This window comes from Galeopterus variegatus, unplaced genomic scaffold (assembly GCF_000696425.1).
Source record: "Galeopterus variegatus unplaced genomic scaffold, G_variegatus-3.0.2 Scaffold70164, whole genome shotgun sequence".
Taxonomy (NCBI): Eukaryota; Metazoa; Chordata; class Mammalia; order Dermoptera; family Cynocephalidae; genus Galeopterus; species Galeopterus variegatus.
Genome location: NW_007796275.1, coordinates 1 through 1,413, shown reverse-complemented (window position 1 = coordinate 1,413; position 1,413 = coordinate 1). Strand labels below are relative to the sequence as shown.

General features: G+C 55.3%; 1 protein-coding gene across 1 annotated transcript; it reads right to left on the bottom strand.

The window, feature by feature from the left end:
* Positions 1 to 256: 256 nt before the first annotated feature.
* LOC103584618 (putative uncharacterized protein FLJ43944) lies at positions 257 to 795 on the bottom strand (the record flags this gene model as incomplete). The annotated part of the gene is made up of 1 exon (XM_008565551.1): positions 257 to 795. A coding segment is annotated over exon 1 (539 nt), but the record flags the coding sequence as incomplete, so codon positions are not given.
* Positions 796 to 1,413: the final 618 nt, after the last annotated feature.

Here is a 1,413-nt window from a genome sequence, read left to right as displayed (position 1 = left end):
GGTGGTCTCTGCATGCTCAGCCTCAGCCTCCTGTTGGGCCGCAGAAGGGTCTGCCTCCTCGGTGGTCTCTGCACGCTCAGCCTCAGCCTCCTGTTGGGCTTCACAAGGTTCTGCCTCCTCGATGGTCTGTTCATGCTCAGCCGCAGCCTCCTGCTGGGCCGCTGAAGGTTCTTCCTCCTCCGGGTTCTCTCCATGCTCAGCCTCAGCGTCCTGTCTGGCTGCAGAATGTTCTGCCTCCTTGGTCGTCTGTTCATGCTCAGCCTCAGCCTCCTGTTGGTCTGCATAAGGTTCTGGCTCCTCGGTGGTCTGTTCATGCTCAGCCTCAGCCTCCTGTTGGTCTGCATAAGGTTCTGGCTCCTCGGTGGTCTGTTCATGCTCTACCACAGCCTCCTGCTGCGCTGGAGAATGTTCCACATCCTTAGGTCGCACTGAAGGTGGAGCTGCACCCTCCTGGGGGACTGGAGAAGGTTCAGCCTCTTTAGGGCGTTCTAGTTGCAGACCTGGAGTCTCCTCGTTGGATGGTTCAACATCCTTAGAGTTCTCTGGTGGTCCAGCAGGGGCCTCCTGTTGCACTGGAGAAAGGCTGACCTCCTTAAGAGGATCTGTACTCTGAGCTGTGGCCTCTTGCTGGGCTACATCATATTCAATATTCTCAAGGGAATCTGGAGTTTGGGAATAGGGATGGGATTGGATTAGATAAAATTCAACCTGCTCAGAGGGACCTGAAGTCTTAGCCGGGCACTCCTGATGGAGTGGAGAAGGTTCAGCCTCTGCACTAGGCTCTGGAGTCGTCATGGTGAGCTCCATATCCACATGTGTAACTGCTGTACTAGGCAGTGTTGAATCCTGACTTCTGAATATTTTAGAGAGATCTAGTGGTGAAAATGTATTCTCATCATCTAATGAAAGATGAATTGAATACTTCATAGAGGGTGCTAGAGGCTTGGTTGGGTGCTCCTACTGGACTGCCAGAGATTCAGCACCCACAGGGTGCCCTGGAGGCAGAGCTGAGGCTTCCTGCTGCACTGGTCAAGGTTCTGCCTCCTTGGTGGTCTGTTCTTGCTCAGCCTCAGGCTCCTGCTGCACTTCAAAAGGTTCTGCCTCCTCGATGATCTGTTCATGCTCAGACTCTGCCTCCTGTTGTGCCTCAGAAGGGTCTGCCTCCTCGGTGGTCTCTGCATGCTCAGCCTCAGACTCCTGCTGGGCTTCACAGAGATTCTGCCTCCTCGGTGGTCTCTGCATGCTCATCCTCAGCCTCCTGCTGGGCCGCTGCAAGATCTGCCTCCTCGGGGTTCTCTGCATGCTCAGCCTCCGCCTCCTGTCTGGCTGCAGAATGTTCTGCCTCCTTGGTCGTCTGTTCATGCTCAGACTCAGACTCCTGTTGGTCTGCAGAAGGTTCTGCCGCCTCGGTGG